General features: G+C 43.7%; 2 protein-coding genes across 2 annotated transcripts in view; both read right to left on the bottom strand.

Annotated features, from left to right (window-relative positions):
- The window catches only part of LOC129333968 (neural-cadherin-like), a 56,937-nt gene extending 55,511 nt beyond the window's left edge, over positions 1 to 1,426 (bottom strand). Inside the window, exons 1-2 of the mRNA XM_054985897.1 lie at positions 858 to 1,426; positions 370 to 806 (exon numbers count right to left, since the gene is read on the bottom strand). Of these exons, the coding sequence (XP_054841872.1) occupies positions 370 to 806; positions 858 to 1,426 (1,006 nt within the window). The remainder of the gene's footprint in view (positions 1 to 369; positions 807 to 857) is intronic.
- Positions 1,427 to 2,453: 1,027 nt separating this feature from the next.
- DPY19L4 (dpy-19 like 4) overlaps positions 2,454 to 12,878 on the bottom strand; it is a 29,540-nt gene continuing 19,115 nt past the window's right edge. The window contains exons 14-19 of the mRNA XM_054985637.1: positions 12,488 to 12,608; positions 11,734 to 11,790; positions 9,755 to 9,837; positions 8,070 to 8,202; positions 6,417 to 6,575; positions 2,454 to 5,442 (exon numbers count right to left, since the gene is read on the bottom strand). Of these exons, the coding sequence (XP_054841612.1) occupies positions 5,278 to 5,442; positions 6,417 to 6,575; positions 8,070 to 8,202; positions 9,755 to 9,837; positions 11,734 to 11,790; positions 12,488 to 12,608 (718 nt within the window). The 3' untranslated portion in view covers positions 2,454 to 5,277. The remainder of the gene's footprint in view (positions 5,443 to 6,416; positions 6,576 to 8,069; positions 8,203 to 9,754; positions 9,838 to 11,733; positions 11,791 to 12,487; positions 12,609 to 12,878) is intronic.

The following is a 12,878-nucleotide window of genomic DNA, read 5'->3' as shown; positions in this document are numbered from 1 at the left end:
ATCAAAACGGGTAGCCGTTTTAGTCTGCCTGTAGCTGTATCTGCCAGTAGAAGAATCTGAAGAAGTGAGTTGTGACTCACAAAAGTTCATATCCGACCACAAATTTTGTTAGTCTTATAGCTGCTACTGGACTCTTGCTCTTTTCTTCAAGAACTATAAGAACATAGTATGCAAACACAAACAATAAGCCAATAAAAGCATTTACAGTGCAATCTTAACCAGAGCTACACCATTCCAAACCCACTGAGTTCAATGGGCTTCGATATAAGGGCGCTGGCTTTTTCCAGCACATCTCATGCATTTCCATCCTTAGTCTAGCTTTTCCCGACCACCCACCTTTCCAAAGCTGCCCCAGGCCACCTGCCGTACCTTGCCCGTCCATCTGGTGCACCTTGACCATCACCTCCGTCTGGCCTCCTCGCTCCAGCTGCCGGCTGAGGTAGAGCCGGCCGGAGCCTCTGTCCAACTCAACCGGGAAGGAGCCCCCGGCCGCCGGGGAAGCCAGCTCGAACCAGCTGCCCCCGGCCTCCTGGTAGCGAGCGCCCGGGACGGTGAAGATGGGCTCCCCGAGCGGCGCCCCGACGGGGATACGCACTTTGTAGAGGGGATTGGGGGCCGCGAGAGCGCGGGCTCTGCGCAGCGACGGAGCCGTCTGCTCCCGGGGCTCTCGCCCGCTCCTCCGGACTGCCCACTCCAAGCGCCTGGCCGGGCTCCGCAGGGGCCGAGGCGCGCCGTGGTCCTGGGCCGAGACCCAGAGACTGAGGCGGCGCATGCCCAGCAGAGAGCTCACGGCCAGCACCTGCCCGCTGCGCGGCACCACGAACAGGCGCGGCCCCAGCTCTGAGCCGTCAGGCCACGAGAGGTAAGTGAGGCGCGCGTTGGCGCCTTCGTCGGCGTCCCAGGCGCGCAGCCGCGCCACCTCCGAGCCCAGCGGCGACAGCTCGTCCACCTCCAGCGGCAGCCCCGGGCTGGGCGGGAAGTGAGGCCGGTGGTCGTTGCGATCCAAGACCCGCAGGCGCAGTAGCACCGCCCGGGAGGGACCCCGCAAGGAGAGCGCGTAGCCGGAGCGCGCCTCCCTGTCCAAGCGCTCCGCCGTGCGCAAAAAAGCGGCGCCCTTGGTCGGGAGCAAGTGCAGGGCGAAGCGAGAGGCGCCCTCGCCCTCCAGCGCCCATCGCCCCGGGGGCCGGCCCGGGACGAGCGGCAGCGGCACCCTCAGCCCCCGCACCCAAGTCCCCGGCGGGCTGTTCTCGGGCACCTGCCCGTGGAAGCAGAGCGCGCTGGGGGACGCTCGAGGCCGGGGGCTGCCTTCTGAGGGGCTCCCTAAGGCGGCCAGAAGCGAAAAGACAAGAAGGCGCCGCCCGCAAAGCGCCGGAGCGCCCGCCGAGCCCCTCATTCTCTCCTCGCCCACAGCCCACGGGAGCTGCATTTCCCCGCCAGCCCACAACTCCAAGGCAGCCGAGCCGAGTCCACGTGGAGGGCGGCCCCGGGCGCACCCCTTTGCTTTAGCCCGCCAATCGGAAGAGAAGGGGCGCGGCTCACCAGCGGAGGCGCCCGCCTTCTCCGTCCTTTATTCGTCCCCACGGAAAGACCGGGCTTGGGGCCGCTTGGGAAGCTGAAATGCTCAAGTTGTGTGATGGTGATTATGCAGACGATTAAGGTATGTGCAAACGGGGGCTAGAGTAAGGAGGGAAATCAGGTGAGAGTGAGGGCGAAGCTACAAGTGACGAATGACGCTTGAAGGACAAGTGTATTTCTCCCTGTTCACTTGCGCTCCACTCAATCCACTTGCCGTTCAAGTGTCATTCGTCACTTGTAGCTTGGCCCTCAGTGAACAAGCTAGCCTAGCTGGATCCAACCATCTGAATTCCAAAAAGAAGGAACAGTTAATTTTCACTTGCTCCTCCAAAAATCTGACCAAAACAGGGGAGTGAGATGAGCCTCAATTTCATACCTCCAGCCATTTGAATTTAAAGAATTGTTTAATTCATATCTTTTGTTTTACTGTACAAGAGAAACTGTGTGTAAAGTACTTCTGAAGCACAATATTTAATATAGGCATCCTGAACTCCTTGGAGGCAATGCTAGAATAAAAATATACTAGACAGAAACTGATCTAAAGGCGGTGTTTCCTGGTGCTCCCTTGCTTCTTCCCTAAACCAGAGGGCCAGTCCTGGATTTCTTCCCTTGGACTAGGAGGTGCTTCAGAAGACTACAGGAAGTGTGACCCCATCTGGATTTCCAGGGAACTCCCTTTCTGAAATAACTGCTCCGGATACAAGGACGCCTGGCACTTCCACATGGTTTGTTACTCCTCCCTCCCCCGCAGCAGTTTCATAATAAGAGGCAAGATCAATTTTTTTAAAATGTCCATCGGCTCAAAGTGGAGAACCCCCGCTTCGCTTCATGCATTCTGTTGTAGATTTTAACATACAAAAAGACTACATGCTGAGTGAAAGGGTTTTTTTTCTTTAATAAAAAGTCCCCAAGGCACATTTTCCAAGTGGATTACAACACCAACAGCAAGAGGTTTGAACATTTCAATCTTTTCCTCAGGACTACACTTATTTCTCCTTTCATTAGAAACATAAAATGTATGATAAATAACTACCTTAGGTGCCACTTACAAAATTTCTACATTTTAATACCTCTAAAGTCTTCAGAGAACATCTGAAAAATTGCTGCATTTTACAGAAGTGGAAATCACACACACCCTTCTCCCCACCTTTTACTCTTTCTGACTGTTCAACAGCCAGCATAAGAGATCTGACATTTTACTGTTTGCTACAACTGCTTTGGGAGGTGGGGGGAGAGAAAACAGTAGCATTATTTCAAAAATTCTTGCTCTGTAGCTAGCAGCCCCAATAAGTACATCTTCTCCCCCTCACATAACAAACTTGTTTTCTCAAGTCTAACAACTCCATGTTGTAATAACTCTCCCAAGCTGAGAACAAACTTGAAATTCTTCAGATTTCAATTCTATTCCAACAACAATAACCCAATGAGATGCAGTCAGTAAAATCACTACAGGCATTAAGGTAAGGCTTGAGCACCACATTTAAGCTCAAATGAAATGAAATGGAAGATTTATCTTCTCTATGTAAAATGGCTCTGTGTTGTTTACTGTAGCAAATAAGAGTTGGTTACACTCCAAATATGACCCACACTTATCACTGAAGTAATACTCAGAAATGAAGCCCTTTTCAGAGGCTGAAATAAAATACTACACTCTGAATGGAGCTAGTAGGTTTGTCACAGCCAAACCACAAGCACAATAGTTATGAATGGAATTCATGAGCATTCGAGACTGACACACAGGGTTCTAGTTTATACCTCCTAATGTCTTCTGTTAGCCTATCAGAACAGAACAGACACATTGTCAAGCTGCTGCTGTGCAATATATACTCATTTCTGGGGGGACTGAAAGCCCATAGAAATGAATGGAGATCACACAGCAAAAGTTCCTGGTTGACAACAGGTGTTTTGGAGGACTATTCCAAAAACTGTCCAAAAGCAACCATTTAAATCAGTACGCCTTACTATTGGGGGGGAAAGTTAAAATTTCCCTTGAAGTAGCGCGAGATAAATCACAGCTGCTATCCTTTGCTGCAGCAACAAAAGCAATTCAGTGCAGAGACAGAAACGCACAAGAATAGCCTGAAAAGTTCTAGCAAACAACACACACACACACATACAAACCTCACCAAAATGAATGCATCACAAGCTATTTCTGTTATAAGGCAAATCACAACCCCTCTATGATTTAAATTCTGTGGAGTGATTTGGGCTGTTCCCCTGCCCAGCATGGCAAACAGGTCTTCAGATTCAATTTAACAAACATTAAAATGATCAGACAGTTTACAACCATGAACTGTTTTTCAAAATCTTGCATCCGCGTTGTTTGATTGGCATATACAGGCAGCACTGATCAGTCAATAAGCACTATACAAAATTCATGTAATAAAAGTACTTTTTTTCCCCTGTGCATGGCTTCTCTCTTGTTTATGTACTACGGATGTATAAAGTCAGTAGAGGAATTTCAGTTCTAATCTTTGGATAAAATGCCTTCCCGCAGGCATCCAGGAATGTTTTCACAGTCCTCGTTTAGAGTAATAACCTTACCGTTTCCTTAAGGGCTGCAAGAACAGGTTCAGAGGGAAAAAACAAAGGAGTGGTGCAAGTAAGATAAAGAGAATAAGAGAAAGATACCAAATCAATATATTTTTAATTTGAAGAAACCCAAACATGCAGTTAGTAGATTGGTTTGCAGTGTGTGGATTTGTCAAATCCTAATCTGCCAAAAACATTTTAGCAAGATTAACTGGGCTAAATGGTAAACACCACTTTGTCATGGTCAAGCAGGCAACACAGTTCCATGCAGTGGTTGAAATCCACAAAATCTAAGCCCTTTTCTTGTTTGAGGAATGAATTGTCTATTTTTTACAACTTGCAGGTCTCAAACAACAGATCTGCAAAAGAACTAATGTCAAAGAAAATCAGACATTTGCCAACTCTTAACTGAGGGTATTTTTTATATTAAAAAGATGCATAATCTACTGTATTTATTCCTTTCACAGGATACACTTACACTCCATTAAAAATCCATGAGAGATCTACCAGTATCTTGAACAGCAAGCAGACTGCAGCCACCAGCCACGCCCAAGAAAATTCAGGTAAGAGAGAAGGCATGCACATACCTGCCTCCACCATAATCCTCATTAGCTTCATCAGTCGCCAAATCAAAGCTAACTGCTTTTTAAAATCTTCCCTGAATTTAAAAAGCAGTTTAGAGGGAGCTTAGAATAGCTGCAAAAGGAGACCACCCCCACAAAAAAGCCTCCATATATAGTGCATAGTGTCAAGAGGATCATGCCCGGTATGATCGTGTCACTTTTTTTGCATTTACCAGAGTAAATAGGTCTAGTTAAAAACACAGTTAACATTGAAAACATAGCATCAATGCACACAAAAAATAAGGTTATCACAACTAAGAAGTCAAGAAGAGGTATTTAAAAATATGGAAGACTGTCATATTTTGTAACATTGATTAGTATTTGCAAGGCCCTAGAACATGATTTTCTGTCTCGCTATACTGCAGTCAGTCTGCAGTATTCCAATTGGATCAACTTGTGAGCATTTGCACATTCTCACCTGGTTGAGTGTGTCTCTATGATGTATATGCCATATAGGAAAAAAAGAACACTCCGTAAAATGACCTCATCCCATTTAAGAATTTTGCCCCCCAAAGTCAGTGTTTAGGAAGAAGGTCTTCATGACTTCTCAGGACTGGAAGGATATTATAGTGTTGATTTTATATACAAAGTAGGACCTGTTCCAGTACACTCGAGTGAAATAATTCACATATGGAGAATAGTTCATTTTAATCTCCTGACAAAATCGTCCATATTTTGAATAGCCGTAGCTGTCGCTTTCTTCACAATACACCTGGCACAAAATAGAAAGAGTTTGCTTGTTTGTGTACTTAATTCATTCGTAGTATGCCTTTCTTGCTCAGACGCAGGGTGGATTGAAAACATTTTCAAAAATGTAATAAAACTGTATAATACACACAACTAATGCAATAAAATATTTAAAGACAATGCAATAGAAGCAGTTTAACAATTAAAATGCAATGAAATAGCATAAAATTTCACAGACACTAAACCTACAACACTACTTCCTTTATGAAAATGCCCTTGTGAATAATTGGGTTTTATACATTCTGCACAATGATAAAAGTGTAGGACCCTCCTGAGCTCATGCGAGCCACAGCAGGGCATGCTCAGGTATTGTATGAAACATCCTATTGATTTTGCTGAACACCCCATGAGTTTTTTTCCTACCAGAAACTACTGACTTGGAGAGGTGTCTCCTGATAACTTGGACAACATTTACCTTGCTGCAAAGTAGTATATATGTTCTTAGGGAAGCAAACATACCCCAGATACAAATAGTGCTGGTAATAACTAACATTAGATCTTTTCTTCACCATGTTGAAGTAGGTCTCGAGGCTCTGAATGTTTGGGTATTGTAACACACAATGTCTTTTGGCAGCACAAGGAGGGTTGTATGTGGGGGACATTTTTCTATCCAAAGAGATTTTGGAATTTGGCCTTGGGTATGAATATACCTCAGAATACTATCTGTGAAAGCCTCCCCCCTCCTCCGAGTACTGTGGCAGTGAAACACTGGATTAAGTCCTACTGAATACTGCTCAGAAGAAATCCCCATTAACTTGCACAGGATTGGGCTGATTAAATTGTAAAGCGCTTAGTATTTCTAATAATACTAAAGTTGTTAATGTATTCTGAACTCTGCCATAAGCCCAACTGGCAAAGCCACCAGTTACAAAGGTTATATTGTGCTTCTTTCAAGAGCCAACCAAGTTATTTCACTCATAGACAGATTTTGCTACTTACATGCCCATTAGCAATATCCAGTAAGTCTTTGACTCGGCACCCTCTCACAGGCCCTACTTCATTGCAAATCGAATCCTCTATAACCAAGTAGGTAGCTTTGTATGAGGTGAGTATCTTATAAATATCCTCAGCTGATCTTTTGGAATAGATCTGGAAAATCTGTAGATTTAAATATATTCAGTAAAGATGAAAACAATATTACGGAATATTAGGCAGATTTGGGCGATTTAATGCTAAGATTTTAATGTTTGATATAGTTTACAGACACACACAGTGCAAACAAAAACAGTTACCTTCAAAAGTACACAATTATTGCATATTTTTCTCCTTATCAATGATCAAGAGCTGACGACACACACAGACTGAATTATGTTAACAAGTATATAATGAGTGACTGCAGCACAATAGCTCAGACCTATAAAGTGAACTGCACTTAAGCCCCACTTTAAATCAATGAATTATATATACTTGAATTCTAAATGACAGCATTTACAAAGACATACGTACATATTAATTACAATGGGTCTTGCTTCCAAACAAGCATGCTTGGAATCTTTCGTCTTAAGTTTCTTTCTATGCTCCTCTCAAGCAAGGTTGTTAGGGCCACCACTGAAGTAATTAAGTACTGAAGGCTCTGCCTCCCTGTTAGTCTGCAACAGCATCTCTTGTGGGAATTTCAAGACTAACAAATGTGTTGCATGGTTGTTGTGGGTTTTCCGGGCTGTATTGCCGTGGTCTTGGCATTGTAGTTCTGAGTACACCTCTGTAGTTCTGTAGTACACCTCTGAAGATGCCAGCCACAGCTGCTGGCGAAACGTCAGGAACTACAATGCCAAGACCACGGCAATACAGCCCGGAAAACCCACAACCATCGTTCTCCGGCCGTGAAAGCCTTCGACAATACATCAAATGTGTTGCAGCCTAAGCTTTCACAAATCAAAGCCTATTTCATCCAATGCACGAAGTCTTAATTGACAGATTATATATTGGGGAGGGGGGGTAGAGAGTACACAAATGAGAAGGGTTAGTGGAAGAAGGTAAGGTGGCTAGAAGGCCCAGCATTCCAAAACTGTAGCAGGAAGCTGCCAGGTTGGAATTAACATGCAGGTTTGTTACCATTGAATTTGAACTCAGCAAGTGCTGATTAGCTCGTATAGAAAGTAAATGTCCTCTTTCAAAGATTATATATACCATTCAACTTGTATTCATCACCAGTTGAGAGTGATTCACACCCATACTAGTTGTATTGTTAATTCTTTTGACTGGATCTTGTTTTCAACTCATTTATTTTAAAATTTCTGATTTCTAACTGTGCTTGGTGGCTTCCAGTACAGAACATACCATACCTGTATCTTGGGGTGCTGGATTTTTTAACCTCCCTTTGTTATAGATAACAAACAGAAGCAGTGTATGTATGGGTTCACGCATGTGCACATGCATGCGTGTGCGTGTGTGTAAGTAACAACTCCCTGCATTTGTCATGTTTCTTAATAAGCTGGCTGGTTCTAGTTAATCAGAGATTATGAAGCAATAAATGTTAGTCTTTAGGATACCACACAACTCTGTTTGGCTGCCAGACTACCCCTCTGATAAATGCTGCGGAACATTCCAAATGTCAGAAACGTTTTCCAGTTGGCAAGAAGATGCACTCACATTCTCGTTTCTCTTTTGCAGGTCTTCATCACTGTACACAGGCAGATTTGTTACCATCCATCCAGTGCACAACTTGATTATGGCCATTAGCTGTGGGCTGCCGGCAAACACAGCAGCAATAGGTGCCTGCCTTCTGCAAAACAAACAGACAAAAAACACCCGCTGTCTTATGTACTCCTTATAACTGTATTGCCTAAAATTGTTGCAAGTTCCGGTCTCTCAGACCCACGTCAAACACAATATGAAAACTAAAGTTCAAACCCAGGAACACGTTGGTGCATTTCTGTAGCACATTCAATTAAAGCCAGCCCTAAGACGACAGTATGGATACAGATGCAACACCAAACTGTGGGAGACACTTGAGTTTGGTCACATGATTCCTCTTCCCTTCATGCATCACTTGGCAATTAGCTGTTTCTCGTTTGGCAGCCATAGTGTAGGAAGTTCAGAGTGTCAGACTAGGATCTGGTGCACCTGTGTTTGAACTCCCATTCTGCCACTGAAATTTACCAGGCGATTTGGGGACAGTCACCCTTTCTCCAGCTTCACCAACCACACAGGGGCCGTTGTCACACGGGCTTTTATTTAGCGCTAAAATGGCCCTATTTCCTGGCAAACACCCACCTTATTCCAACACTGTAGCGATTTTCTCTCTTCTGCTTTGTGCTTGATAGTCGCGCTATTTTGTGCCTCAGTGTGAATGCTTCACATCGATGTATTTCGCCTCGCAACATCCTATGCCCTCCCTTCAATCCCAGAATCCATTTCTTCCTGTGACTCCCCTTTTTTTTATTTTATTATGTCCTTATAACGCCATAACGATATAACACAATGCACACTTTCTGCTGAAGTAAAAATGACTCAATCGCCATGGCAGAGTCTTCAGCGATGGGGATCACGCCAGACAGGGAGTTTTCTGCAGGCAAAGGGCTATTTATATAATTTCAAAGTTGGAAAAACAATGTAATGTTTTGCTCTAACGGAATGTTTATATGCTGTTATTCCGTTATAGCGGAATTAAACGCCAGAATAATTTTTAAAAAGGGGGAGGAGCTGCTTCTGCGCGGTTAGAGAGAACAGAACAGAGTGCTTCGGTGTGGACAGCTGGTGGTGCGAAGAGCCGTTAGGTGACCCAAAGAAACGTTACTGTGCCGATAACGGATAGGATGCTATATGCTGTAAATTTAACGGAAGAGATGCCCGTGTGACGACGGCCAGGGTTGCTGTTGCTAAGATAAAACGAAGGAGGGGAGAACGATGTTGCAAACTGCTTTGGGTTCCCACTGGGGAGAAAGACGGGATATAAATATCTTAGCAAATAAGTAGCTGTGGGAAGCCATTGTTTGCTGTTGGTGTCTGAGCTAGCAAGGTGCTGTATGCGCCTGACCCTGCAATATATGGCTTGTTCCCCACTTGCCACAAAACATGTGACAAACCCAGAAACAACTATTTACCATGTGCTGTGTGAACGGAGGAGGAATCGTGTTAAGTGAACTCAAGGTTACACACAACATTAAGACTAATCCTAAAAGTGCAGGATGCACAACCTGAACAGCCCCCAAAGAGTCTCAGCAAGCAACATATTCCGTCACACATTGGCTATGTAATAAGGAACTGTTATGAACCACAGTTAAACAACTGTAGTAAGGAAAAATTAAAGAAAAATACAGTGTGGGGATACCTACTTTATCCAGGTCATGAGTCCGACTGTGTCAGGGTCATAAAATTCTTGCAGTTCTGAAAGTTCTGCCATTATCCTAGGAAAAAACTAAAAGGAAGCACCAAGGCTATGAACTGTGGGAAAACAAATTACAGAACTTGAAATCACGCAGGAAAGAGGACTAAAAAGAACAACCTTTTTAGCTTTACTATTATATCAGGTTACAAGCGCTCTGGATGCCTTCCCTGTCCTATGAAGCTGGCCGGTAAAAGCCTTTATGGCAGAATACACTTTACTCTTCATAATATATTTTAATGGAAATGTATTCCTCTCACGTAAAACCTGTCCAATAAAAATACTTATTGGTTTATTAATAAAAATCTTTTGCAAATAAAATAGTCTTAATGCTTATCACTGAACTGGAATCAATTTTTTTTGTCACAAACGAATCATAGCTGTATGAGATACACTCCTCCTCAGATGTAAAATATGTCATCATGTGTCAACAAACAATCCTAATATTTGGGTATTCTATCTAAAAGTGTTCTCCTGCAAAAGAACTGCAAGGGCAGAAACCAATACAAAACTGATGGATTCAAATTCTCCAATAAATTCTATCCCCTGCCCCCAGTCTTAGCAAGGACCTCAGATTTCTCACTCACGATAGGTTTCCTACTCACTGTCTTGCACATCCCATCCTTTACAAATGTTAATTAGTCCAGCTGTAACTCTGTAACTTTCTTATTGGATCCACATGTTGTGTTTTATCCTACATTTTCCTAGAATAGATTGCACGTTAATCCATATGCTGTCTGTCTCTCCCCTGACTCCTGTTAGAATAAATGCATCAGCCTAATAGATGGACACTTCATGCATCTGATGAAGTGAGTTCTGGCTCACAAAAACATGCTGAAATAAATTTTGTTAGTCTCTGAAGTGCCAAGAGTCGCCGCCTGTTTTGCAGTGCCATCTAGTGGCCATGATAGTTTTCTGTCAGCACTAAGTTTTCACTTCGGTACTTTGTTTTGAAATCCTACTACAAAAGGCAGCAACGTATATGGCAACCACCCAAAAATCCATTCTCTTTTCAAGATCTCTATTTCCTTTACCCTGGATAATACTAAATACTATCATTTTAGCACACTGTAGTAATATTTAGCATTTACATAACACTTTTATAGTTAAGACCACGCACTGGGATGGAGTAAAGAAAAGGCTATTCTTTATTGGGGCATACAGGATGGAGCGGGGGACAGCCCAGGGTGCAAGCACACTGCCATGATATGGTCTACTTAGGTCATTTCAAAAAGCTATGCATTTGTACCAAGCCCAGAGACAAGATGCCTGGCCTCTGTTTACAGTGTTCAAAGTGTACAACGCCCATTATCTCAGTAATTCTCACAACAGTCCTGTAAAGGGAGGCCAATCTTCTCATCAAGCAGATCGGGATGGGGGTGCTAGGACAGAGAGAATGGAAGTTACTTTCCCAGTGAGTCTGCGGCATAAGCGCAATCTGAACCGAGGATTTGCTAGATTACAATTTATTCTCTTTGCCACTATGCCAGTTTGGTGTAGTGTAGTGATCAGAGTGTTGGACTCAGACCCGGGAGACCCAGATTCAAACCTCCACTCTGCCATGGAAGCTGAATGGGTGACCATGGGCCAGCTGCACACACTCAGCTTAACCTACCTCACGGGGCCATTCTGAGGATAAAACAGATGGGAGAGGAGAACAATGTAAGTTGCTTTGGGTCAGCCAGATTCTGTGCAGCCACTGAATCCTGTTGCTGTTCTATGTTAAATCATTTTAATATAATTTACATAATCTTTTATGTATTAAAGGTGCTATTATATGTATTTTAGGACTGGTCTTCAACCAGAATGAATGAATAAATGAATGAATGCTGCTTTGGGTACCTTATTGGGGAGAAAGGCAGGAAATGAAGTGAATAAACAAAATAGGCATTATTACTACTCAGTGGGCACGGGTATATATTGTCTTACCTCCTTCCACAGGCTGAAGCCTATGATAGTAGGAACAGCCATGCTCAAGATCAGAGCCTGAAATATTGAACACACACAAAGTAAGATGAGTTTCTTTGGTCCTCCCCTGTGTGGCTCAAATGCTTGCACTTCTCTACAATATGACGTTAAAAATTCATTTCAGTCTTTAATCAGCGCTATGATGGTGAGCCTATATAAATATACACACCAGGTTTGGAATCAAAAATTTCCCTTGCCTCCCCGCACAGCACACGCAGGCAGGCAGCTGACTTGCTCTTCAAGTCCACTCACTGCAAAAGCACATCTGCAAGTTTGAGGAGAAGAATCTGCTTGTTCCTGCTTAATGGGAGTTCACTTGTGCTACCAATACTGACCAAAGCGCTAAATTTCTATAACGATGGGTGATACACACTGCAGCAATATTACTCCCAACCTTAAAGCAAGATATCTTTCAAAAGAATGATCTATGCTGGGGAGATGGCAGTGCTGGGGGTAAGGCCAGGAGACAAGGGGAGGGCGGAGCGCTTGCTGGCATTGGACAGCTTATGTTTTGAGTTATTTTCCCTATCTTTGTCCTCCATAGTTTTGACGTGATATCTACATCTGGCCCGACTACAGTTTGTCAGGTCATGGAAAAGTCCACGTGTATATAATTTTAGACTGACTTGTTTTCCTAGCCCTTCAACTTTTAAAAAAAGTTTCAATTTTATGTAACTTTACATCAACATATGATTAACACAGGCCAGGAACCCACCAACAAGATGGGGTGCACCGCTTTCAGTCGCATCCACTTGAAAAGGGTCATCCAGAGCTCAGGGCAGCACACCCCAAATGCCGCAAGCATGCAAACGTAAGGGGTCCACAGATACTTCATTCTAGAAAAATCCAAGAGGCAGTCATTAAAGACAAATGATAAAAAGCAACCAATTCTCCAGTGATGTCTCCGAATGGCTTTCCCTAGAGTTTTTCCATGCCTAGCATTCACTGTAAGGAAACCTACAGCTATTTTCCTGCATCAATCAGCAAAGTACTTCTGTGCAGATTTACCTTAAGACTTTGGACACAGCAATTATTTACAAGGCATACACTGGGAAGCTGATTTTGTATTGACATAACCCAGCGATGCTTGATTCTTTAGAAGAGCA

The sequence above is a fragment of the Eublepharis macularius genome, chromosome 7 (assembly GCF_028583425.1).
Source record: "Eublepharis macularius isolate TG4126 chromosome 7, MPM_Emac_v1.0, whole genome shotgun sequence".
Lineage (NCBI taxonomy): Eukaryota > Metazoa > Chordata > Lepidosauria > Squamata > Eublepharidae > Eublepharis > Eublepharis macularius.
This window is presented reverse-complemented; position numbering and strand designations above follow the sequence as displayed.